Raw genomic sequence first — 25,067 nt, 5'->3', positions numbered from 1 at the left:
ATACATAAGACAATATTTTCAAAAGTATAGAAGCAAAATGTTTTCTGCATTTTATATAATTGTTCATTGTTTTATGTAAAAAATATATATACTTACCTTCCTGCTTTTTGGTGTGGTAGCCATGTGCTCTACCACTAAGCCAAAACTAAATCTCTCTGATTTTTGTTTCTTATAAACTGTTTCTTAAATTACAGCTTTTTTTTTTTTTCTCCCAACAGTTAACCTTGACCTACTGCCTTATGGAATCATGGGATGCTACCTGATAAACCATGCTTCTTTAACCATGCAGAGCAGACAGGCTATTTCTTTGACACAAATATCACAGGCTTCAGGGTTAAGATTGCTGTCATTCTGTCTTTGCTTTGGCACAAAAGCACACTGAGGTTTCCTTTTTATTTTTTATTTTTTGGCGGGTTTGCCTACAGGTAGATTAGATTAATTATTACTGTGTAATGCAATTGGGGAAAAGCTTAGCTAGATATATTTTTTTAAAAGGTGCTGCCTTTTGAATTTCTAAGAAAATGCCTGTCAGTCATGATAGAACAGTTTTCCTCATATGAATGAGAGGAAAGAACTTTCACTTTCAAGTGGAATGCCATCACTATCAAGATCAGCTCATGGAAGGAGTAAAGAAAATATCTCAAAATGAGACCTTTTTTTTAATGACTTAAGTTTTTGTGCTCTTGCAAGACTATACAAAACTATTTTCTGAAAGCAGTGATATCACTTGAAATTAAGTGCCCTCACTGTAGAATTAAAAAGCCTTACTGTTGATTGCCTATGGTGGACTTGATAAGGAAATTAAATATCTTACATATGCTTTACAAAATACTGTATGTGTTTCTGCAATTTTGTAGGTAGGGAAATGGGAAAGACAAAAAAAATACATTTAATCTATGCATTTTGCCAAGCCATATTGAGTTATTTTACTACTAGAAACATTAGGAACTAACTGTACAAAAGAACCACCTTTAAGAGCATTTTGTGGGGTACATCATTTCTGTAATTGTGTAATGTATTTCTTTATGGTTTTAAGTGATAAAGACATTAACTTAACAAACATATAAGAATTGTATGCACTGTTTGAAATGTAAATTATTCTTAGAACACTTTCAGTGGGAGTTGCATTACCCTATTAGTGCCTTAATTTGAGAGAATTATTTTACTGCCATGAGTAAGTATAAAATTTTCAGAAAACAGATTTTTTTAAAAAATTATGTGTCATGGGTTTTTCATTGATAATTGGTTTAATTTAAAATATTTAGATATTTGTTGGATTTTTGTATACGGAGAACAATCTTGCATTAAACTACCTGCTACAATAATGACTGTAAAACTACAGAAAATATACAAGATTGCACCAGTATAAAAAGAGAATTATGGCAATACATCTATAATGTTTTCCAGTTAACATAGGAATTACCAGATAAATACTATTAAACTCTTGTCCAGTAACAAGAGTTGATTTGTATTAGCAGTATGATTTATTGTTTTTCTTAACCAAATACCTCCTCAGTAATTTATAATGGCTTTGCAGTAATGTGTATCAAATAAGAAGCACTGGAAAACTGATCGTCTCTAGGATGATATGCATGTTTCAAGTGGTATTGAAAGCCGCACTGATGGATATGTGATAATAAACATATCTGTTATTAATATGCTAATGACTCTGTGCTCATTTAATGAGAAATAAAAGTAATTTATGAATGGATACTTTTAATGATGACTCACTATGGTGTTTTCTCATTGCTAATTTTTTTTGTTGGTTGGTTGGTTGGTTGGTCGTGGGGTCTGAACTCTGGGCCTGGGCGCTGTCCCTCAGCTCTTCAGCTCAAGGCAAGCACTCTACCATTTGAGCCACAGTGCCACTTCTGGCCTTTTCTGCTTATGTGATTTGGAGGAATCAAACCCAGGGCCTCATGCATGCAAGGCAAGCACTCTACTACTAAGCCATCTTCCCAGCCACTCATTGCTGGAATGAATGGAATGTATACCACAATTTAGCCCCTCCCTAGTTGTATACAAATACGACTAATGTGTGCTAAATTTCATTACTAAGTGTATTTTTAAAATATAAAGCTTGGTTTAGACTCCATTGGAACTCTTGCATTTTGTGAGGAGAGACTGGGCGGTAATTTCCAAGAGTATTTGTATAGCCTTGGAAGATAGAATGTCTTCTTTCAGAGGACGGAAGTTTGTTTACTGTTCAGTATGATAGAGATAATGCCTCCTTCCATGGCTCCAGCATGGCTTTAGCTCATTATAAAAGATATGGAGCGAGCACCTATAAAATCCTCGTTGTTCAGGAGACTAAGATCTTAAAGATTTCAATTTAGTCAGCCTAGGCAGGAAAATCCGTGAGACTCTTACCTACAGTTAACCAGCAAAAAAAAAAAAAAGCTATAGCTTAATTAGCAGAGCTCTGGCCTTGAGGAAAAAAGAAAGCTTAGAGACAGTGCCCAGGCCCTGAGAAAAAAAGAATTGGTTATGTGAACTTAGGAGTATCATTACTTGTGATCCCAAGTCTCTGTTTGCCTGGTACCCACCTAACCTAGTACCTCTTGTTTTAAGAAATCTGCCTAGCCAGGCACTTGCAGCTCACTCCTATAATCCTAACTACACAGGAGGTTGAGATCTGAGATTCACAGTTCAAAGCCAGATTGGGCAGAAATTTTGGGCAAGCTTTTGAATGGGATGTTATTATTTACTGGCAAATAAATACTCAGTTGAAAGCTTCTCCTGTAGACTGGATCAGAAAATCAGAGCTTGAAAGCAAGATAGATGACTTAGAACATTCTGATAATAAGAATGTTCTGATGTAAGAATGGGGCACCAACTAAATAACTAAACCAACACTACAGAAGATACTTTAAATAAACCTGCTCAGAGAAGATGAAAATAAACACAACCATGAAATTATGGGAAAGATTGAATCAGAGTAAGGAAGAGTCAAACATACAAAACAACAAAATGCAGGAATTACTAAACTGAATGTTTGAAATTTACCAATCAAAAGATAAAGATAGGCAAATCAGATTGAAAAGCAAAGCCCTACACATGGCCTTACAACGTGACTTACGTAACCATATATTATCTTTATAATTAAAATGTGCTTTTTTTTGATTGGCTTGAACTGGACCAGGGCACTGTCCCTGAGCTCTTTTGCTCAAGGCTAGTGCTCTACCACAGTGAGCCACAGTACCACTTCCAGTTTTCTGGTGGCTACCTGGAGATATAAGTCTCATGGATTTTCCTGCCCAGACTGGCTTCGAACCCCGATCCTCAGATCTCAGCCTCCTGAGTAGCTAGGATTACAGGTGCCCAGCACAATAGAATTTTTTAAAGACATATAAAATTAGTACCTGGCTCACACCTGTAATCCTAGCTACTCAATAGTCAGATCTGAGTGAGGATTGAGGTTAGAAGTCCGTCGGACTGTATGATATTCCATGGTATATATGTCCCATCTTGAGGTCAGTGCTTTCTCCTGTGACAAACATTTCCAAGCTGCATTTGGGCCAGAATAAGGAGGAGGGAGGAAGACAGAGAGAAAGGGAAAGGGAGCAGAATAAAAGTCTTAAGAAGAAAGGCCAGGTGTGGTGATGCACTTCATTAATCCCAGCACCCAGGAGGTAGAAGCAAGAGGATCGTGAGTTCCAGGGCAGTCTCCCCGTCCCTCCCCCCCTCCAAAAAAGGAGAGAGCCCTTTGGTGAAGGGGAAGAGCACACGTTGTATAGATGTTTCTTCACCCAGTACTGGTGGCCCCTGGCCGAATTCCACGTTGTTCTGTTTGGACATCCCAGTCATTTTGATCCTGTTTTCCCAGTGAACTGAAATTCAGAGGGTTGGCGGTGGTTGTCCACCTATTCTCAGGGTTCCATTGAAGACAGGAAAACAAAATGGAGACATTGAAAGGAGGGGGAGGGAAGGGAGGAAGAAGAAGGAGGGAAGAGGACAAAGGAACTGAGCAGATACTGGATGCTTCCAAAACCATAAAAGTATGCCACAGACCCTGGCAATCCATCCGTTTACACTTCCAAAGAGACGGCCATTGAAGACCAACTGCGCGTGCTCAGGATGCAGATGGTTTCCGTGCAGTAATGCAGACACTTGATGGACAGTTCCCAGAATGCAACCCAGCCAGTGCTCTGCCACTTGAGCCACAGCTCTGGACTTTTGATGGTTAATTGGAGAGGCCCATGGCCTTTCCAGCCCAGGCTGGCTTTGAACTGCAATCTTCAGATCTCAGCCTTCTGTACTCTATCTTTTTATCTTCCTGTTTGGACACAGTTTTCTCCAGGGTAGGCAGATTTTAAGGCAGGAAAATGCATATAAGCTCACACGATGTGAACTAGAAAGTAACTCAGAACTAACAGTGCACCTATGAAAATCCACAAGGTGTGGTTTTGAAATTGGATTTTTTTTTAAACCACCTTGGTCAAAACTATATGTAATAAATTCCTGAAGTCTGGCAGGCTTCCTGTATCAGGAAAGAAACTTGAAGGGAAGGGTGAAGAGATGTGACATGGAGATACTGGGAACAGAAATAGAAAACATGATGAGCCCATAATCAGCTACTCAGGAGGCTGAGATCTGAGGATCATGGTTTAAAGCCAGCTGGGGCAGGAAAGTCCATCAGACACTTATCTCCAATTAAAAACAAAAAACTACTGGGGTGGGGAGGTGGGGAGGAGGAAAGGGATGATAGGAGAAAAAGGAGGGGGTAACAATGCTTGATAGGAAATGGACTCATTACCTTGCTCATGTAACAGTAACCCTCTGTACAGTATCTTTACAATAAAAACATATTCAAAAAAAAAAAGTCTGCCTGAGCAGACAAATCTATGAGACTCTATCTCCAATTAACTAGCAAAAAGCTAGAATTGGAAGTGTGTAGCTCAAATGGTAACAGTACCAACCATGGAATGGAAAAAGCCAAGTAAGAGCTTGAGGCCCTGAGTTCAAGCCCCAATCGCAGCGTTCATGTGTGCATGCATGCATGCACACACACACAATGTAGACCAACAGAAGATACAAAAATAAGTCCACACAACTATAGTCATTGTATACATAATGAATATATCCATACACACACACACACTTGCTAGTACTGGTATTTGAACTCTGGCCTTCACACTTCCACAATTTGAACCATGCCTCCAGTCTGTCTTTTTGTTTTCTCCTGGTTATTTTCTCCTGGTTATTTTTGGGGATTTGAGTCTTGTGAGCTTTCTTCTGCCTTGACTGGCTGTAAACTGCTCCATTGGATCTCAGCTTTCTAAGTAGCTAGAAGTACATGTGTGAACCACCACCATCTGGCCAACCATCCAAATTTTGACAAAGGCACCAAAATTTAGACCAGGCAGAAGATAATTTCATGGGCTGGAATGTGGCTTAGTAGTAGAGTGCCATGCATGAAGCCCTGGGTTCCATTCTTCAGTACCACATAAACAAAAAGCTGGAAATGGTGCTGTGGCTCAAGTGACAAGAGTGCTAGCTTTGAGCAAAAGAAGCTCAGTGCCCAGGCCCTGAGTCCAAGACCCAGGACTGGCCAAAAAAAGAAAAAAAGATACTTCTACAAAATGTGTTGCAAAAACTGGTTATTCACTCACAGAAGACTGCAAAGAGACCTCTATCACCCTCTATAAAAATTAATTCAAAATCGATCTAAAGTCTTAATGTAGTGACCTGAAAGACATAGGAAAACCCTTGAAAATATAGACATAAGTAATGCCTTTTTACATAGGATTCCAAGTGCTCGTGAAAAAACAAGACTGACAAATGAAATTGATTCCAGTTGAAAAGCTACTGATTCATTCTCTTCCTAGTAGGTCATCTTCTTTTCCTAATAAACTTTCACCTTCACATTTGTCATCTTGCCTACATTTTTTTTCCCTGGTCCTGGGGTTTGAACTCAGGTCTGGGTGCTATCCCTAAGCTGCTTCTGCTCAAGGCTTAGTGCTCTACCACTTAAGCCACACCACCACTTCTGGCCTTTTCTGAGTAGTTTATTGGAGAAGAGAATCTCAAGGCTCTCCTGTCCAAGCTGGCTTAGAATCTGCAATCTTCAGACCTGAGCCCCCTGAGTAGCTAGGAATACAGGCTTGAGCCACCGACATCCAGCTTCTTGCCAGCATTTTTCTTACCCTCTATAAGGACTAAAGTCAGCTGGGCTGACTTTCTGGTAACATTTTGATGCCATGACTAAGATGAAATGTGTCTGTTTCTGACTCAGTTACACAAAAAGGTAATTCATCCTTTCCTATGTAGGGTTGAGATCAAGTAAATTTCATCATCTCCATAATTCACTTTCCTCTTGCTTGGAAATCTACTTTTCTCTTTTTGCCTTGGATATCTACTGTGACTTAGTGACTTGGATCCAACATTTGTTTTTGTAGGAAACTTGATCCTCCTGTAGATTTTTTTTTTTTTGGCTGGTTGTAGGGCCTGAACTTGGCCTGGGCGCTGTCCCTCAGCTCTTCAGCTCAAGGCAAGTGCTCTACCACTTGAGCCACAGCACCACTTCTGGTTTTCTGGAGATAATAGTCTCATGAACTTTCCTGCCCAGGCTGGTTTTGAACCACAATCAGATCTCAGCCTCCTGAGTAGCTAGGATTACATGCATGAGTCACTGGCACCAGGCTCTCCTGTAGAATTTCTTGGCTGTCCTGTAGAATTTTTATTTTTATTTTTTGGCAGGTTGTGGGGCCTGAACTCGGCCTGGGCACTGTCCCTCAGCTCTTCAGCTCAAGGCAAGCGCTCTACCACTTGAGTCACAGCGCCACTTCTAGCTTTTTCTGTTTATGTGGTGCTGAGGAATCAAATCCAGGGCCTCATGTGGATGGCTCTTACAAGTACTTATTTGTCAAACTGAATTAATCTTTAAAACTCAGCACCGGGAACTCATGCCTATAATCCTAACTATTCAGGAGGATGGAACCTGAAGATTGTGGTTGGAAACCAGCCTGGGCAGTAAAGTCTGTGAGACTGAGATTTCTAATTAACCACCTAAAAATATCAACAAAAACCCTAAACCCAAAAGTTAGCTGTAGTTCATGTAGTAGAGCAATGCCCTTGGGGGTGGGGGGTGGAGGAGCTCAGGGATAGTGGCCAGGCCCTGAATTCAAGCTCCAGGACCAGGGGAAAAAAAATCCTACAGGTCTCCACCTTTTTTTTTTTTTTTTGGGTTGGGCATGGGGCTTGAACTCTGGGCCTGGGCGCTGTCCTTGAGCTCTTCAGCTCAAGGCCAGTGCTCTACCTCTTGAGCCACAGTGCCACTTCAAGTTTTCTAGTGGTTTATTAGAGATCAGAGTCTCACAGACTTTTTGCCCAGACTGGCTTTGAACCATGATCCTCAGATCGCAGCCTCCTGAGTAGCTAGGATTACAGGCATGAGCCCCGGGCACCCGGCTCTCCACCTAGTTAGTAACAACAATCACTGAGTATCCCCAAATAATAACACTTCCTTCTACAGAGCCCCCTAGTCCAGCACCAGAGATCTAAGATGTTCCAGATGCCCCCAATCAACAGAGCGAGGGCAAGAGACTTCTGACCTAAGCATACACTCCATGCCAGCTTGAGGGTAGGGATGGGAGGGGGAACTTGAAAGTAATGAGAAGAGAGGAACATAAGGCAAGAATAATGGAAGGAGTTTCACTGGTCCAGATGCACTGTACTTGTGACATATGGAATTGTAATGTCTTTGTACAATCACCTAATGATAATAAAAAAAACTACAATGAGATGTGAACTGGTGGCTCACACTTAAAATCTTAGCTACTCAGTGGGCTAAAATCCAGAGTTTCAAACCAGCCCAGGCTAAAGATGCTATTTTATTAACCAACAACAGAAAATACCAGTCTGGAGGTGTGGCTTAAGTGATAGAGTGCTAGCCACAAGCAAAGCAAGTCAAGTGAGAGAACAAGACGGAGTTAATGCTCTGTATTAGCACACACAAAAACTGAGGCAGAGGAGGAATTAGAGGAATAGAGATGATAGGTCACAATGAAATCCATTTGTACAATTATAATATACCCTAATGAAAAATGAAGGCAAATTAAAAGCACTGTACTAAGAGGCCAACCTGATGAAAAGACTACCTTCTGTAAAATTCTAAAAGAAGCAAGGCATACGCAGATGTGGCATTGAGGATTGACCAGAGAAACTATGCTGTATGATCCTGTAATGTTGAAAAGTCACAAAATATACTGTGTATGCTAATGTAAAGTATGGACTATGGTGATAATAATGTATCAGTGTTGGTTCGTTGGTTACAACAAATGCACCACACTGATAACAGATGTTGATGATGTGGGAAGGAGGGGAAAAGGGTAGATTGGAACTCTTGTACCTAACACTCAGCTTTTCATGTGAACCTAAAATTACTTTTAAACATGTCCATTAATTTAAAAAAAATAATGGGGAAACACTTGCTTATACACATACACAAATATACATATACCACATCAATATATGTATGGACTAAAAAATAGGATAAGAAACAGCAACATTTCAAAGTGGTGAGTTGAACAAAACTGACCCGCATGGTTGTAGGTCTTAGAAGCAGGCAGAGGTGGCAAAAAAGCCAGACCTGTAGAGCAATAGGCTAAATGTTTAACTTGAAAAAAAAAACGAATAGAAAAAAATGCTCTAAAGAACGTTGTTTTCTATAATCACATCCCATACTACCTACCCTGCCTTATGTACGAAAGCTGTACCCAGAGCCCTTATCTAGATTCTTCTTATCCTATCCTCCACATGCATTGTTACATACTTTAGTATTTTTCTAACTTTCTTGATAGACTATGAACTCCTAGAATGCAGAGCCCATGAGTATCAATAACTTCTTGTTGAATTAACAGATGTGATAGCTTTGAGATTTTTGCCTTTTGTATTTTTTTCTAGACCTTTCTGTTTACTCACTTGAATACTTAAGTTTCTTTCTTCTCTGAATTCATATTACCATGCCTTAATCCTTTCATGCAGCCATGTATTTAATGCCTACTCTATGGTGGGTCTGTGCCATGCCAAAGGGATATATAGATGAACAAGGTGTATGTTTGCCACTGCTCAGATATGAAGCAAATAATACAGTGACCTTATTATAATTACTAAAATGCTTCAGAGTATGATATGATCCTGAAATGTCTAATTGAATTAATCACCAAATACTTCTAATGGAGGTGCAAAGAAGTATTCAGAGCTTAATTGGAAAGATATAATTGCTATATATGCATAATATATGGAGAGGCTGATGAAGTTTTCTGGTTTGTAAGGATTAAGTATGTGTCAAGGGATTGGGGGTGTAGTACAATGGTAGAATGTTTACTTACCTTTCATGAAGCCCTTGTCCTTGATCCCCAGCACTAGAGAAGAAGGAAAAAAGAAAGTGGAGGAGAAGGAAAGAAAATGAGGAAGAACAAATGTATTTTACTGCCTGAGTAGGAGTATGAGCCAAACAACAACAACAACAACAACAAAAACACAGTATAGTCAATCCTCAGTGTCTGAGTGGAATTGGTTTCATGACTCCTTTAAAGATACCAAAGTCTTAAAATGTGCTAGTACCCTATAGAAGTGGCCCAGTTTTTGCATAGAACCACACACACCCTCTGGTGTCATTGAAATCACCTCTAGATGGCCTGTAAAAACAATTCCAAGGTAAATATGTGAAAATAGTTATCCTGTGTTGTTTAGAAAATAATCAGGACAAAAGCTTCTTCTACTAGTATAGTCACAATGTGCATGCAGAATGTTGGGCATTCAAACATCGTTGATTTTAATTAATATAGACAGAAATACTGAGCATAAGGCCAAAAAGTATGTTTTTGTCCAGTGTGAGGATATTGATTAGAAATAATAAATTTCCAGTTCCAGTAATAAAACACTTTTTTTTGTCAGTCATGGGACTTTGAACTCAAGGCCTAGGTGCTGTCCCTGAGCTTTTTCTCAATGCTAGTTCACTACCATTTTGAGCCACAGCTCCACTCGTTTTCTGATGATTAATTGTTTTCTGTCTGCGCTGGATTCAAACCACAATCCTCAGATTTCAGCCTCCTGAATAGCTAGGATTACAGATGTGAGCCACCAGCTCTTGTCTTCAATAATAGAACTTTGAGACTTGAACTTAATCTGGAAGGCAGATGTGTAAACATACAAGTGGATCTGCTATTTATTCTGTTTTGGATCAGCTCCATTAGACTATTATTCTTGACATTATGTGTACTGAAACTAGATATTTAAAGCTTATAAACCTGAAGGGGTCCTGGGATAGATATAATTTTCATTTGATAGTTGTGAAAACTGTCACTTCTTTCAGGAAAGCATTATAAACTGGAACATAATTACCAAATAAACCAATATTTGCATGGCAGAGATTATGGGCTTACCACCAAAATCCACTAACCTATTTATTGCCTAGTAACTATGGCTTTGGTTTATACACCTGTGTAGTATTATGGATTCCATTTCCCCAGGTTCTAAACAGCTAGGCATGCCATACAAATATTTACACTAATTAAATGTGAGTGAAAGTAACTTGTACAATACCTTTTTTTCCCTCTGTGTGTGTGTGCACATATGTGTGCAGGTTCCAGTGCTAGAACTCAGGGCCTGTGTTCTGTCCCTGAACTTTTTTGCCCAAGGCTAGCACTCTGTCACTTGAGTCACAACTCCACTTCTGGCTTTTTTTGAGTAGTTTATCCTTTCCTGTCCATTCTGGCTTGGAACTGCAATCCTCGATCTCAGCCTCCCGAGTAGCTAGGATTACAGGCATGAGCCACCTGTGCCCAGCTCAATGCCTTTTTCTTGCTTAAAAGGAAATTGTTGTCCTGGGTTACCTCCTTTTTCCTCTCCCATTCTTATTTTTATTTCTTCTTCCTGTAGACTGAAACCTGGTTGGCCCTGCAACCCATCTTTAACTAAGGAGAAAAAGACAAGCCTCAGGGTGGGAATGTGGCTTAGTGATAGAGTGCTTACTTAGCATGCCTGAAGCCCTGGGTTCGATTCCTCAATACCACATAAGCAGAAAAAGTCAGAAGTGGTGCTGTGGCTCTCAAGTGGCAGAGTGCTAACCTTGAACAAAAGAAGCTCTGGGATAGTACATAAACCCTGATTCAAGCCCCAGGACTGGTAAAAAAAAAAATACATGCTTCTTAACAGTTTGCTGTTGAGAAAGATAATTTTCACACTATGAAACCCAGCATTTTCTTGCAGTTAGCATCTCACACTGCATAATAACTTTTAGTCTGACTGCATTTTAACAAAATTCCAGGAGATTCTAGTTGACATTAAATTTTGAGAAGCACATGTGGCAGATAGCTGAGATACAGGGGTGGGATGTTTGTCCAACAAACTCTTGTTTTTGCTTTCCCCTAACTCCTCTTTATAACCTGTCTTTTTTAAGCAATTGAATTTTGAGGCCTCCTTGTCACAGCAGCATGCATTCAGCTGATGTAATTTTCATCACTGTTGGTCCCAAACTAGATTTTGCATTTATTTAGAAACACTTTTAGAAGCTTTTATAGAATTTTTTTCCTAAATAGGCATAGAAATATTAAAATGATAGATTCTGTAAGAAAGTGTAGTGGATATTTTCAACTTTTTCTTTGGGTATGGTGGACAGAAATAATGGTTATGTAGATATGTCCATATCCTAATCTCCTCAGCTTATGAATACGTTACCACTCAAAACGGACTTGCAGAGTCTTTAACTCTTGTTTCCGGAGTAGGGAGTAGGAAATGTTTCATTTTCTATTTCTTTTTAGCCCTATTACACTGAAGTAAATCCTTGTTAAAACTTTCACCTTGCGGGTAGGGATTTACTTCAGTGAAAGAGTACTTGATTGGCAAGTGCAAGTCTTGAGTTCAGTTCTTAGCTCAGCAAAACAGAAACTCCTTTCACATTATGAGACTTTTGTTTTTTGGTCATGGAGCTTAAACTCAGGACCTGGAGGCTGTCCTGAGCTTTTTAGCTCAAGGCTAGTGCTCTACCACTTTGAGCCACAGCACCATTTCCAGTTTGGGGTTGGTTAATTGGAGATAAGAATCTCACAGGGATTCTTCTGCTCTGGCTGGCACTGAACCACGATCCTCAGATCTCAGCTTCCAGTGGCTAGGATTTACAAGCATAAGCCACCAGTGCCCCAGCATGTGGGACTCTTTTTGCTTGTGGAACTCAAAAAGGAGCTAGCTTGGATGATTAAGGATTTTAGGGTAAGAAAACTGTCCTGGCACCAGGTGGGGCCAATGTAATTCCATGGGCCTTTATAAATTGTGAGGCAGAGGTCAGAGTCAAAAGGAGCATCATAGGTATGGCATCAACAGCCATGGAATGTGGATGGCTCCAGAATCTGGAAAAGGCAAGGACAGCATCTAGCATCTGGAAAAGGCAATGAATAAATCTCTTTTAGTATCTCCAGATCAATATAGTACTGTCAACACTTTTAAGATTGAAATTGATAGCCAAATACTGTTGGCTTATGCCCATAACTCTAGCTACTCAGGAGTCTGAGATCCAGAAGGCAATTTGAAGTCAGCCTGGGCAGAAACATCTCTGAGTCTGATGAATTTATCTGCTGGAGCTGGCTTCAAATAATGATTCTCAGGTGTCAGCCACCTCAGTAGTTAGAATTATAGTGAGACACTGCTGCCAGATGTGAATTTCTTTTTATGGTATTTTTTCAGTTGCTAGGGTGGTTCTATAGCCTTATTCTTGTGTTTGGTATGTCTGGGAGACATACCAACCGTGTGTATTTGTGTGTGTGTATATGTGTGTGTGCTGAAAAGACTCTTGGTCATTTACTGAGTGAGCAAGGTTAAAATATGTTGCTTTGACCTCTAGTTCTCACAGCATTAGATAATAACCGCCTGACAACTACCATTCCTGTTCTAGTAGTGGGGGGTAGACATGTTGAAGAAATAGAAGTGCAATGAAAGCTGCTGAAGGCAATACACCTTGTGCAATCAATCAGAGTGGATGATTTGCGTTTGCATGCTTCAATCTTTAGGCCTCCTGCTCTGGCTTTATCAAACACATCCCACAGATATGATATGTGAGGCATCATTAAAGATACATAGCTATAGCTTGCTAATCCAACTGCACCCTACAAAACCCCTTTCAAGTGTTTGTGACATGACATTTAATAGGTATAATTTATTGCATATAATATGTAATCACTAGACATAATTTATTGAATCCTAAGAATAATGTATTATTATCATCTTCAGTTTGTAGATAAACGGCCTCAGACTGGGTCATAAAGTTAGATCATAAGGAATAGCTGAGATTCAAAACAGGTCAGTCTACAATCACTTATTTTATGTACTTAGTCCCAGTGCTCAATACGTTTTTGGGTGGGGACTTGAACTCAGGGCCTGGGTGCTGTCCCTGAGCTTTTTTCCCCCTTCAGGTTAGCCCTCTACCACTTGAGCTACAGCTCTACTCCAGGCTTTTTGCTGGGTTAATTGGAGGTAATAGTGTCACGGACTTTCCTGTCCGGACTAGTTTCGAACCATAATGCTCAGATCTCAGATTCCTGAGTAGCTAGGATGACCGGAAAGGGCCACCAAGGCCACCAATGTCCAGCTGATACACTATTTTTGAAAGCCGAAATCAGTTTAGAAGTCAACCAGCAGGATACCAAGTTCCCGTTCCAGCCGCGGTCAGGCGGGGCAGTGCTGCGACCACGTGGCGCGAGGCTGTGGAGTACACTGCGCAAGCGCACACTGACTGCCGCGCCTCTGGCCGCGCGGGTCCCTTCGCCCCGCCCACCACTCTCCGGCCTTCGTGCAGGCCCCGCCCCCTTCCCGGCCTCTCGCCACTTTCCAGGCTCCGCCTCTTCCCCCCCCCCTACGCAGCGCCTCCTCCCTGCAGTAGCCCGGCAGGCGAACCCAGAGCTGCTGCGTCATCTCCAGTGGCCGGTTTGAATGAGACTCGTCGCATCCGTGCCGCCGCCACCGCCAGTACCACCGTCGCCGCGCGTTCTCCTCCTCTGCCGCCACCAGCTCTTTCTAGTCCCCTCCCCGCCCTTGCCAGGACAAGCCTCCTACACCGCTGCCTCCCCTCGAGTTCCGCCATGCCTCTGTACTCCGGTGAGCTCCGTCCTCGCTTCGGGCCGCGTTTTCCCCGCCGACGCTAGGCCTCCGCGTAGGCCAGGCCTCCAGCGGCACGCGCCGGGCTCGGGCCCGGATACCGAGCCGAGCGGCGGCCGCCGGAGCCACCCTGGCACCCCTGCTCCCTCCAGGGTGGGCTTCCCGACACCGCCGCCTTCCCGCGGCGCCGCCCGGCGGGTGGGAACCTGAGTGGGCGTGGGGAAGCAGCTTGGAGTCGTGACTCTGCAGAATAGTTTGGGGTCGTTACCCTGGTGGGCTGAGAAAGGTGAGGGTGTGTCCCGGGCCCCGGCAGACCCGGCTGTAGGTGCGTGGCGAAGGTCTGGTTGCTGATACCTGGCACGAGGGCGAAAGGAGGACTGGGGTGGAGAGAGCCGGGACTGAGGTTGCCCTCGGTAGCTTTCCTTCGCTCACCCCTGGTAGAATTCGGCTCTGTTGCTCCTTTCCTACTCCGAGTTTCACTTGTATCCCCAAAACAGATTGCAAAGCATTCCTTTTTTTTTTTGGGGTGGTGGTGGTGGTGGTGGTTTGGTTTTCGTTTTTTATTTCATTATACATTGTATTAAGCTTCAGTGTTGGAAAGCGTATTGTTGTGAGAGGTAGATGAATTGAAGTAACGACCGGTATCGTTTAGTGTTGATTGGCTTTGGACCGGGATCATTTGTTTGATGGCTGTCCGAGGTGGCAACGATCAAATCTTTACTTGGTGTGCTTCACTGTTCCTCAGCCTTACTCAAAATGGCACCTAAAGTGTGTACAGTGGCCCCAGTTAGCGATGGATGTGGGATTGATTCATTTACCACCGCTGTATGTCATTCCTGTGTTGAAGGTTCATCGTTTTCAAAGAGTAATACCCACTCACAGGAGGGTGGATTCTTGATGGTTTAGAGTTGTGAATCTAGTGTTTTAATGATTGCCTGCCTTTTTTTTTGTTTAAAGCTGTAGCAATGAACAGTTGAATGGTTCTTGAAATATTCCATATGCAATATAGAACTGAAGGGACGTTAAATAATGGCAATAAAGAAATTGTATGCTAATAAAGACAGTGGTACAGTCACACACATACAGCAAACCAACCTCTTTGTTGCTGCCAGTCACCTAAGGTTTCTCTTAAAAATTGAGATCTGCCAGGCAGTGGCTCATGCCTGTAATCCTAGCTACACAGGAGGCTGAGCTCTGAGGATCACTGCTCAAAGCCAGTCTTGGCAGGAAAGTCCGTGAGACTCTTGTCTCCAATTAACCACCAGAAAACAGGAAGTGGCACTGTGGCTCAAGTAAGTAGAGCACTTACCTTGAGCTTAAGAGTGCAGGGTCAACGCTCAGGCCCAGAGTTCAAGCCCCACTGCCAATTAAAAAAAAAAAAATTGACATCTGTCTTAAATATTCCATCAGATCATTTCCTCATTCTCCGAATTGAAAATATTGGAGTAGTTTTTAAGATCCTCTTCCTTTGACATTTCTCTATTAACAATTTGAATTGTCAGAGTTAGTAAAAAAGGCCTTTTATTAAAGTGGAGAGGCTAGTGGTATGTTACAACTGATAGGAGCAAGGCCCTGAGTTCAGAGCCCAAGCCCACCATTAAAAAGAAAATGAAAGGCTAGGAAATTGGCTCAATGGTAGAGTGCTTGCCTTACATGCATGAGGCCCTGGATTTGATTCCTCAGCACCACAAAAGCAGAAAAAAGCCGGAAGTGGCGCTGTGGCTCAAGTGGTAGGGTGCTAGCCTTGAGCTGAAGAGCTGAGGGACAGCGCCCAGGCCCAGAGTTCAGCCCCCACAACCGACAAAAAAAAAAGATAGTTTACTATTTCATACATTTTAACAGAAAAGTACCTACATCTTAAATAGTTAAGGATATATGCAGTAAAGATTATTGAACAAAGCTGGGCACTGGTGGCTCACGCCTGTAATTCTAGCAACTTGGATAGTTGAGATCTGAGGATCAAGTTCAAAGTTAGCCTAGGCAGGAGCATTCATAAGAATCTTTGCTCCAGTTAATCACAGAAAGCCTGAAATGGAGCTGTGGCTCAAGTGGCCACAAAAGCTCAGGAGCAATACCCAGGCCCAGAGTTCAAACCTCAGGACTAGCAACAACAAAAAGATTATTGAATGTATTCTGAGTGACTGTGTCCCCTCTGGTCCAGAGGCTTGAACTCTGAGCCTTTTTGTTCAAGGCTAATGCTTAACCGCTTTCACCACAGCTCTACTTTTTGGTGGTTAGTTGGAGATAAGAGGCTCATGGACTTTTTTGCCCAGTCTGGCTTTGATTTTCGATTCTCAGATCAAAGTCTCCTGAGTAGCTAGAATCATAGGAGTGAGTCACTAGCACCTAGCTTGTTGAATGAATGTTTTTCTTATCTGTTTTTGAAATACTTTTATTTTCTTGCTAACACTTTATTTTTTCTGTAAGACTTAATTCAAAGTTGATAGTCATAATTCACGTATTATCACTTCTTCCAAGAAATCTTCCTAGTTGGTGTAGTGTTTCCTTGTAATTTCAGCATTCAAGAGGTTGAGACAGCCGGGCGCTGGTGGCTTACACCTGTAATCCTAGCTACTCAAGGAGGCTGAGATCTGAGGATCACGGTTCAGAGCCAGCTCTGGCAGGAGAGACCGTGAGACTCCTATCTCCAATAAACCACCAGAAAACCGGAAGTGGCGCTGTAGCTCAAGTGGTAGAGCGCTCGCCTTGAGCTGAAGAGCTGAGGGACAGCGCCCAGGCCCAGAGTTCAAGCCCCACGACCGACAAAAGAAAAAAAAAAAAAAGAGGTTGAGACATAGTCAGGTGCTGGTGGCTCACCCCTGTAATCCTAGCTACTCAGGAGGCTGAGATCTGAGGATCGTAGTTCAAAGCCCGCCTGGGCAAGGAAAGTCCATGAGACTCTTATCTCCAATTAACCACCAGAAAACCAGAAGTGGTGCTGTGGCTCAAGTGGTGGAGTGTTCGTTTTGAGCTGAAGAGCTCAGGGACAGTGCCCAGGCCCAGAGTTCAAGACCCAAGACCACTCAAAAAAATAAAAAAGCTTGAGACAGGAGACTCCTGAATTCCAGGCCAACCTGGGCTACATAACGTTATCTTGTCTCAATTCCCCAATTTATCCTGTCCCCTCCCCAAAGAAATTTGTTTACTCTTGTATTATTTATATTATTTATAGTAATTACATTGTTAATTACAACCCCCTCCTCATCACTTTGTCTTAAGATTTCCTAATGCTCAGTACTGTGCTTATATTAAATGAATATGGAACACATTTATTAAACTGATGACAAAATTATGATTTGAAGTCTGAGTTTTCAAATTCTACCTCAAAATTTGGAAATTAGAATTTTTTTTGGTGCTGGTACAGGGGTTTGAACATTGTCTATTAGCTTTCCCTAACTCTCAAGGTTCAACAAAACTGGCTATCCTTGGGTTTGTTACTACTTTAAAATTTCAGAAGTGAGACTGTTTTATGGGGCTGACATTTTTTTTCTTCCTTTTTTTTTGACTGGGTCTGAGTATGTTTGGGCTGGTTTGAATTCCTAGGTTCAAGCAGCCAACTCTTGACTCAGCATTCTGAATAGTTAGCTCAGATTATAGGCATGTGCCACAGCTCCTGGCAGGCACTATCTTAAATTGTTTTTAAGTGTACAGTTTTGTGTAATTAAGAATATGTAAGTTGGGGGCTGGGAAGGTGGCTCAGTGGTAGAACGCTTGCCTTGCATGCCTGAGGCCCTGGGTTCGATTCCTTAGCACCACATAAGCAAAAAGAAAAAAGCCGGAAGTGGCGCTGTGGCTCAAGTGGTAGAGCGCTATCCTTGAGCTGAAGAACTGAGGGACAGCACCCAGGCCCAGAGTTCAGGCCCCACGACCGGACCCAAAAAAAAAAAGAATATGTACGTTGTTTTTTTTTACAACTATCACTGTCATCTTTTTTTTTTTCCTACAACCATCACTTTTCATGATCTCATCTAAAACTGTCCATTAAGCAGAACTGTCATTTCTGCTTATCCTACCTATTGGTAACCAACATTTTCTTTGTGTCTGTAAATTTGACTACTTTGGATAACTCTTATAAATGGAGTCACATGGTATTGGTCCTTCTGTGACTAGCTTATCTCACTTCACATAATGTCTGTAAGATACAGCCATTTTCTATTATATAAAATAATTTCTTTATCTGTATATGATTGGTTGTCTAAGAGGGTTACAATTTAACAATTTAATACACTCACTTAAGGTTCATCCTGATCAGAGTCACCTCTTCCATCATATTCCCTCCCCTTCCTACCTACCCCTTTCTATACCAATCACATGGAGTTTCCCATTTCATTTTTCATGTGTGTACATTGTGTATGTTGAGTATTATTTCACCTGTGTACATTGAGTATTGGATCTGGTTTTCCATTTATCTACTCAGCTTTCATTACCCTCTCCCCAGTTCAAAACCTGTTATTTTCCTACTGTGCATTTGGTTAAATTGTCTGTTAGTTGTTCAAAGAGTTTATAAAGGAATTTCACTCTTGCATATATTGGAGTCAACTTAGTCATGTATATGTGCAAATACCCCTGTATGTGTTTATCTAGGTGAAAAAACATGTATTCTTTGTCTTTTGGGCATGGCTTACTTTGCTCAGTGTGATTTCTTTTTCTTTTTCCCCTAGATCCATCCATTTCCCTGCAAATAGAGGAATAAAATTCCCTTGTGTGTATGGTACCTATATATACATGCGTTTTTTTGTTTTTTTGTTCCATGTGTCCATTATAGAGCAAGGGCATCTGGGCTGTTTCTGTAACTTGGCTATTATGAATACTTATATTTATTTTTGGTGGTACTGAGGTTTGAACGCAGGACTTTATGCTTGCTAGACAAGTGTTCTCCCCCTTGAGCTATGTCCAGCCCCTATATTTAATATTTTGAGGAAACCCTGTACTATTTCCACAGCAGCAGGTACTGTTTTACATATTCTTTTTTTTTTTTTTGGGTCCGGTCATGGGCCTGAACTCTGGGCCTGGGCGCTGTCCCTGTCCCACAGCTCTTCAGCTTAAGGCTAGCGCTCTACCACTTGAGTCACAGCGCCACTTCTGGCTTTTTTCTTTTTGCTTATGTGGTGCTGAGGAATCGAACCCAGGGCCTCAGGCATGAGAGGCAAGCACTCTACCACTGAGCCACCTTCCAGGCCTCCTTTTTTTTTTTTTTTTTTTTTTTTTTTTTTGGTCACAGGGCTTGAACTCTGGGCCTGGGCACTGTCCCTCAGCTCTTCAGCTCAAGGCAAGCACTCTACCATTTGAGCCACCGTGCCACTTCCAGCTTTTTCTGCTTATGTGGTGCTGAGGAATCGAACCCAGGGCCTCATGCATGAGAGGCAAGCACTCTACCACTGAGCCACCTTCCCAGTCCCCTGTTTTACATATTCTTAACCAGAACGCATAACATGTTTTTCCACATCCGTAGCAACATTTATTGTTTTCTAGGTTTTTATTTTAAACCATTTTTTCTTAAAAGCTAAGCATAGTGTTACATGCTTGTGATCCCAATCTTTGAGAGACTGAGAGGCCTGAGGATCATGAGCTTGAGACCAGTCTGGTCTACCTGGTGAGACCCTGTCTCAAACAAAGTAAACAGCCATTCTAGTGGGGCTTGAATGTAGGGCCTGGGCACTGTTCCTGTGCTCTTGCTCTCAAGGCTAGTGCTCTACTACTTTGAGCCTTAGTGCCACCTCTGGTTAATCAGGGATAAGAGTTTCATGGACTTTCCTGCGCAGGCTAGCTTCAAACCTTAATCCTCACATCTTAGTCTTCTGAGTAGCTAGGATTACAGTTGTGAGCCACTGATGATGCACACCGGCCTGCTTGAACTCTGTATTGTCCCATGTATTGTCCCTGAGGTTTTTTTTTTTTTTTTTGGTCAGTCATGGGGCTTGAACTCGGCCTGAGTGCTGTCCCTCAGCTCTTCAGCTCAAGGCTAGCATGCTACCATTTGAGCTACAGCCTACTTCTGGTTTTCTGGTGGTTTATTGGAGATAAGAGTTTTGTGGACTTTCCTGCCGGGGCTGGCCGTCTCCCTGAGGTTTTTTTTTGCTCAGGGTTAGTGTCCTACCACTTTGAGCCACATCTCTACCTCCAGCTTTTTGCTGACTGAGGATAAGAATCTCAAGGACTTTGATGCTCAGACTGGCTTCAAACCGCAAATCTTCATATCTTAGTCTTCTGAGTAGTTAGGAGTACAGACATGAGCTATTAGTGTTGCAATATTTTTTTTTTTTTTTCTTTCGGTCGTGGGGCTTGAACTCTGGGCCTGGGCGCTGTCCCTCAGCTCTTCAGCTCAAGGCGAGCCCTCTACCACTTGAGCTACAGCGCCACTTCCGGTTTTCTGGTGGTTTATTGGAGATAGGAGTCTCACGGTCTCTCCTGCCCGGGCTGGCTTTGAACCTCGATCCTCAGATCTCAGCCTCCTGAGTAGCTAGGATTACAGGCGTGAGCCACCAGCGCCCGGCTGCAATATATTTCTAAATGATTTAAATATATCTTGGAGTCAGATGCTGCTTAGGAGCAGATGGAGAATTGTCATCTCTCAGGATAGAAAGACAGATTATTTTTTTACCCAGAACAGTTTACTCCTTCCCAGACAACATCCTTGTCCCAAGGTTCAAGTTGATTTACTGAGTTATGTTTGATCTCTAGTGCTGTTTTACAAGTCTGGTAAGATCTCTTTGTTTACTTACCTTTAGCTTGAATGAAGCCTATTATTAATCCTTAGGAGAGTCTACTTTGTGACATTTCGTGATTTCATAGGTGTCGGGGTGGGGAGGCTGTTTGGAGAATTTTGTGATGTTATCTCTGGGACCTTGTGATCTTATCCTCCATTTCATGGCTAGCTTCTACCTTCATTCCCCCTTCATTGACTTGAGACCCTGAAATCTTTCAGGCAGTAGAAAGTTTTCAAGTAGTAAGTCAGCCTTTGGATGCTTTCTGCTAGTATAGGTGGTAACTCTGTTGCCCTTGCACTGTCAATGGGGACAGCCATGATCTTGGGTCTTGGACAGTGTAGAAGGCTCCTGTTTTGGGGATCATGATCAGCTGTAGCTGTGGTCGTGCTTAAGGACAAAGTAAACAATTAGTAGGTTGAGACCAGGCAGATAACAGTAAATAGGACAGCAGAGTAGGATTCCCCACAGATGATTATAAACAGGAGCAATTGTAAAACACTTATTTTCTAACTTGTTACGGGAAGTCAGTGTAACTGTCAACCTCAGGCTCTGGTGAGAAAATTCATTACAAGACTCAGAGTAGTGACAATGATAGGAAAGTTTATTGGAAAGATACACTTGATAGACTGAAAGCAGTTCCTCTCTAGGGAGAGAATGACTGCAATACCTTTCATATACTTCAGAATTGTAATACTTCTTTTAATCTGTTCTCAATTATAACATTTCTTTAATCTTTATTTCCTTAAGATTTAATCCTTATTCCCCTAGAATTTTTCTTTCTTTCCTCTGTTTTAGTTTATTAATTGAGTGATTGATCACAGTATGAGTGCTATAAACTATTCTTACAGGTAGTTAGTTTGGCATGATCACTGAAGTTTGCAGAGAATATTGGAATGGGATTTTGAAGAGTTAGATATTTATCATCCAGTTTGTGATATTAATAAATCAATCAGTTTCCTTTTAATTTTCGTTCCTTTATATAGTAAGTTGAATTATATGCAGTAGATTTTTATTCAGCACCTATTGCATGCATACTATTCTTGATTAGATGGACTTTTTTGGAGGATGGAAGGCTGATATTGGGAATGAACCTAGTGCTTTGAAGCATGCCAAACATGTGCTCTACCATTTGAACCTTATCTCTAGCCCTGGTTAGACCATCACATAGAAAAATCAACGGCACAGTTAGATTTTCAAGAACTAGCCTAGTGGCTGGGGATATGGCTTAGTGGTAGAGTGTTTGTCTAGGATGCATGAAGCCCTGGGTTCGATTCCTTAGTACCACACAAACTGAAAAGGCTGCAAGTGGTGGCTGTGGCCCAAGTGGTAGAGTGCTAGCCTTGAGCAAAAGAAGCTTAGGGACAGTGCCCAGGCCCTGAGTTCAAGCCCCAGGACTGGCCAAAGAAAGGACTAGCCTAGTAATTGATCTCTTAAGATTTTTCTAAGTCTAAAGTCTTATTTTATAAATGAAAAGCATTATGATTTGTTTTGCAGTTACGGTAAAATGGGGAAAGGAGAAATTTGAAGGTGTAGAATTGAATACTGATGAACCGCCAATGGTGTTCAAGGCTCAGCTTTTTGCACTGACTGGAGTCCAGCCGGCAAGACAGAAAGTTATGGTGAAAGGAGGAACATTGAAGGTAAAATGAATCTGCATTTTCATTGTGTGTTGTTACAAAATAGTGAAAACAGCACAGATGTGTTTTAGTGTTAATGTAGCATTTGAAATATTTTTATTTGCTAATGGTTATCGTGCCTATTTCAAAACATAAAACAATCATTCAGTTATCTATGATGTTTGGATTTTTTCATGTGAGAATGCATTAGAAGTATTAATTTTATTTTGTTCAGAATAATATAAAACATATGAGTACATTTGCAAAGGTGCTTAAATATCTTTTGTTTTTCAACTAGGACGATGATTGGGGAAACATCAAAATTAAAACTGTAAGTATCAGTGCTGGGATTGTGGCTTAGAGGTAGAGTGTTTACCTAGCATGCTTGAGGTTCTGGGTTAGATTCCTCAGTATCACATAAACAGACAAAAAGTCATTAAATTAATCATAATTAAAAAAAAAAAACTGGGGGCTGGGAAGGTGGCTCAGTGGTAGAGCGCTTGCCTTGCATGCATGAGGCCCTGGATTCGATTCCTCAGCACCACATAAGCAAAAAGAAAAAAGCTGGAAGTGGCGCTGTGGCTCAAGTGGTAGAGCGCTAAGCCTTGAGCTGAAGAGCTAAGGGACAGCGCTCAGGCCCAGAGTTCAGGCCCCACGACTGGACCCCTAAAAAAAAACAAAAAAACAAAAAAAACCCTGTAGGGCTGGGAATGTGACTTACTGCCCAGGCCCCCGAGTTCAAGCTCCAGGACTGGCAAAAAAACAAACACAAAAAACTGTAAATATCAAGAGTGTTTATTTAATATAGTATAATCTAATTGTCACAACAAAGTAAATTCCAAATGGCTTAAAAATATACATATCCAAGGCTAGTATGCACACTTGTGTTTACTGTAGCACTATAATAGTAATTAATAATTATAATAATTAAGATAGGAAACTAGTTTAGGTGTCCATCAACTGATGAATGATTAAAGAGAATATGATACATGTATACAATTGTATATTGAGTATTAGCCTTAAAGAAGAAAGAAATTCATTTGTAGGAAAAATGGATGGAACTGGAGATTATTATGGTAAGCAAAATAGGGCAGACTGAGAAAGACAAATTGCTCATGTTTTTTGCTATGTGGTATCAAGACTAAAAGAAAATGAAAAAAGAATATAAAGATGGCCAAGAAAATAGAAGGAAGATCATTAAGGGTAAGGGTGGGCACCAGCATGAGGAGAAGAGTTATTGTCTTGGATATAAATTTATTGCATGTTGAATCATTGTAAAGCCTAGAAATAATACCATTACAGTAATAAACTGTCTTGTCATATCTTACAGTAATTTAAAAGTTTTCTAGTTTCAAATTCTTGTCATGTCCTTGTATATACTTAGTTTCCTCCGTCCCTCTCCCATTTTCTCTATCTTAGGTTGTTCCCCCCCTCCCCCCGTCTTTTTTAAACATTACAGTGAGGCACCAGTGGCTCACGCCTGTTATTTTAGCTACTAGGGAGGCTGAGATCTGAGGTTTAAAGCCAGCCTGAGCAGAAAAGCCTGTGAGACTTTTATCTCTAATTAGCTACAGAAAAGCCAAAATGGATTTGTTGCTTAAGTGGTAGAGCACTAGTCATGAACAAAAATGTTCAGGGACAGCACCCAGACCCTGAGTTGAAGCCTTAGGACAGGCACAAAAAAAGTTTCCAAAAACAAAAAAAAAACTAATCCTAAGTAGAGCTTGATAGTTTTTTCATTGACGTATTATTTTTTTTTATGTTTACTCTTATTGGGTATTTGGTATTTTTTCTTATCTCAGTTTTCTTACTGTTCATTGTTGGCATCCTCTTTGACAGTTTTGTTCTGTGTGTGCATGCATGTGCGCATGCTAGGCCACTGCCCCTCCCTTTACCCCCCATTCAAGACTGGCACTCTGTCACTTGAGCCACAGTTTTACTTCTTGCTTTTTATCTATTTATTTTTGTACCAGTTCTGAGTCTTGAATTCAGGATCTGGGTGCCATCCCTAGTTTTTACTCAAGGCTACTGTTCTACCACTTTAGCCACAATTCCACTTGAGACATTTTGGTGGTTAGTTGGAAACTGGAGATTGGAGTTTCATGGACTTGTCTGCCTGGGCTTTGAACTTCAAACCTTAGATCTCAGCCTCCTGAATATCTGGAACTACAAGCATCTAGCAATAATTGGTTATTTAGACGGCTGTCTTTGGGATAGCTTAATACTGTTTTACTATGATCCCACAGAAGATGGAACTTTTGATCTTATGATTTTCTAATTATAATCCTTACCTGTTTTTTTCATTTATTTATTTATTTGTTCATTTATTTATTGCCAGTACCATGATTTGAATTTAGAGCCTTGCATTTGCTTGGCTTGATCACTTCAGTCACTTCTCCCTCCAAACGTTTTGCTGGAATTTTAGAAATGGAATCTCACTGACTTTTTTTGTGTGTGTGTAGGCTGACTTTGAACTATTATCCTATAGATCTCAGCCTCTTGAGTAGCAAGGATTACAGCATTAGCCACCAACACTCTGCCTAAATTTTTTTTTTTTTTTGGGGTGTTCATGGGGTTCGGAACTCTGGGCCTGGGCGCTGTCCCTCAGCTCTTCAGCTCAAGGCTACTGCTCTACCATTTGAGCCACAGTGCC

General features: G+C 41.3%; 2 protein-coding genes across 2 annotated transcripts in view; both read left to right on the top strand.

Annotated features, from left to right (window-relative positions):
* The window catches only part of Rock1 (Rho associated coiled-coil containing protein kinase 1), a 119,743-nt gene extending 118,023 nt beyond the window's left edge, over window positions 1–1,720 (top strand). The window contains exon 33 of the mRNA XM_042674974.1: window positions 219–1,720. Within this exon, the coding sequence (XP_042530908.1) occupies window positions 219–222 (4 nt within the window). The 3' untranslated portion in view covers window positions 223–1,720. The remainder of the gene's footprint in view (window positions 1–218) is intronic.
* Window positions 1,721–13,890: 12,170 nt separating this feature from the next.
* Window positions 13,891–25,067, top strand: part of Usp14 (ubiquitin specific peptidase 14) — a 37,504-nt gene continuing 26,327 nt past the window's right edge. Inside the window, exons 1-3 of the mRNA XM_042675356.1 lie at window positions 13,891–14,091; window positions 22,293–22,438; window positions 22,713–22,745. Of these exons, the coding sequence (XP_042531290.1) occupies window positions 14,076–14,091; window positions 22,293–22,438; window positions 22,713–22,745 (195 nt within the window). The 5' untranslated portion in view covers window positions 13,891–14,075. The remainder of the gene's footprint in view (window positions 14,092–22,292; window positions 22,439–22,712; window positions 22,746–25,067) is intronic.

Source organism: Dipodomys spectabilis, unplaced genomic scaffold (genome assembly GCF_019054845.1).
Source record: "Dipodomys spectabilis isolate Male_0828 unplaced genomic scaffold, ASM1905484v1 ptg000024l, whole genome shotgun sequence".
Taxonomy (NCBI): Eukaryota; Metazoa; Chordata; class Mammalia; order Rodentia; family Heteromyidae; genus Dipodomys; species Dipodomys spectabilis.
Note: the sequence above shows the minus strand (reverse complement) of the source record. Positions and strands in the feature narration are given on the sequence as shown.